This window comes from Melanostigma gelatinosum (assembly GCF_949748355.1).
Source record: "Melanostigma gelatinosum genome assembly, chromosome: 8".
Classification (NCBI taxonomy): Eukaryota; Metazoa; Chordata; class Actinopteri; order Perciformes; family Zoarcidae; genus Melanostigma; species Melanostigma gelatinosum.
Genome location: NC_136641.1, coordinates 11,494,754 through 11,496,698, shown reverse-complemented (window position 1 = coordinate 11,496,698; position 1,945 = coordinate 11,494,754). Strand labels below are relative to the sequence as shown.

The following is a 1,945-nucleotide window of genomic DNA, read 5'->3' as shown; positions in this document are numbered from 1 at the left end:
ATGGTGGCGACGACAGACTGTGTGGAAAAGTCCAAATCCATCACTGGAAACAAGGTGTTTAAAATAATGTATTATGAGGAACATGATTCAAAAACAGACAGTTAAATACCACGACATTATTTGTATTCTATGTAATATTCATTTTACTGGCTGTTTTTGTTTTAAAGGTATCCAAACCACTCATGGAAAAGAAACGAAGAGCTCGCATAAACAAGTGTTTAGACCAGTTAAAATCTCTCCTGGAGAGCTACTACAGTACGAGTGTAAGTATGCAGAGAGCACCTCTAGAATTTCGAACACATTATAATTTTTTTTTTACCTCGGACCAGTTATTGTAATTCATGTTTAATTTATGATAATAATTACGGGAAATGGCAGAAATCTAATCTCTTCTCTTTTCTCAGATTCGAAAGCGCAAACTGGAAAAGGCCGACATCCTGGAGCTGACTGTGAAACATCTAAGGAACCTCCAAAAGACCCAGAGCTGTAAGTTATAACTTCACACGTACAGCAGACCAAGCCATCAGATATTCAAACACTCTGATTTAAGGTTAGATACTTCAGACCAGCTTTACGCACAACTGTATGCATGTGTTTTTCTTAACTTCAGATGTCTTTCCACTGCTTTCAGGCACCGCCGCTACTTCAGAGTTTTCAGACTGTCAAAGTGGTTTCCGCAGCTGCCTGGCAAACGTCAACCAGTATCTGCTGATGGCAGACAACTTGAAGGGGAGCGACCGCTGGATGTTATCGCAGCTCTCCAGTAAACTCTGCCGCCGCTCTCGCAGACGAGAGGAAGTCTTCAGCACCATGGACAGCGGTCCGCACCAAGCGGAGACACAGGGTGAGGTGCGGAGGAATCTTCCGTCCGTAGCAGGACCCGATGAAAGAAAAACGACTAAACCTAAAGCTTTTAAAGCCCATAGTGCAAGCACGTCTTCCTTTTTACCGACTGAAGACGCATCTGGAACCAAACAGGCTGTCCCTGCAGCGGCGCCCACACAAAATACTCGTGAAAAAAGTTTCAGTAACAAGATGTTTCACCCCGTCAGTCACAGGAATGACGTTGCAAACACGCAGCACAATGTCTGGAGGCCTTGGTAGAGCTGTAGATGTCCAATTTAATGTTTATAATTGCACTGTATAGATTACCACAGTATGCTAGTATATGTTATAATGTATATATATATATATATATTTGTATTGTCTTAATAAAAATGAACGACAGAAATATTGTCTTGTCTTGTTTGTTGAAACTGGACTACATTTACCTGCACGTAGAAGGGTTAGTTTACATAACATGCGGCCGATTTATAGTGATAGCTGATCTCAGGCAGATAGAGTGAAATATTAAATTTCATATTGGTATAATGAGCGACGGCGAGGGAAACTGTACCTGTGATATAGGCCTAAAGTAAATTCATTTTGTGCTGAAGCCTTCAAACTGCAAGAAAATGATATAACCGGGGCTTTTGAGTCTCAAACAACTATAGTGCATTTTTCTTTTTTTGTAAGGTCAAAGTAGATGTGTGGGCAGGGAATTAAAATTACATCTTACATTTATGAAATCGTGTTAAACATTTGATAAATGCATGAGGCCTGTACGAACACTGACTTTGTGCTATTCAAACTTCATTTGTCTCTTTTGCCCACATCGAATTAAGTATGATACGTGCCTCGTGATTATTTAATGCATTAATGAATGCAGGACGTATCATGAATTGCTGTTGCTCACCAAGTAGTAAATGATCAAGTCGATATGTGACTTAATGTGATACTTCACACTTAATAGATCATCAATGAACCAATGTTAATGTATAGTTACTTCATACATTGGTATGCGACCAAATTAGATGGAATACAGTTACATAGAAGTGCATTGCTCACCTTCGAAACCAGAACAGTATTATTGTCATAGAAATATTAAGCATTTTTTCATTCCATT

At 39.4% G+C, this 1,945-nt stretch overlaps 1 protein-coding gene across 1 annotated transcript; it reads left to right on the top strand.

The window, feature by feature from the left end:
• her3 (hairy-related 3) lies at nucleotides 1–1,104 on the top strand (the record flags this gene model as incomplete). Its single annotated transcript, XM_079272964.1, has 4 exons — nucleotides 1–54; nucleotides 168–263; nucleotides 405–486; nucleotides 632–1,104. The coding sequence occupies 4 exons, from the start codon at nucleotides 1–3 to the stop codon at nucleotides 1,102–1,104; spliced, it is 705 nt and encodes a 234-aa protein (XP_079129090.1).
• Between the last annotated feature and the right edge of the window lie 841 nt (nucleotides 1,105–1,945).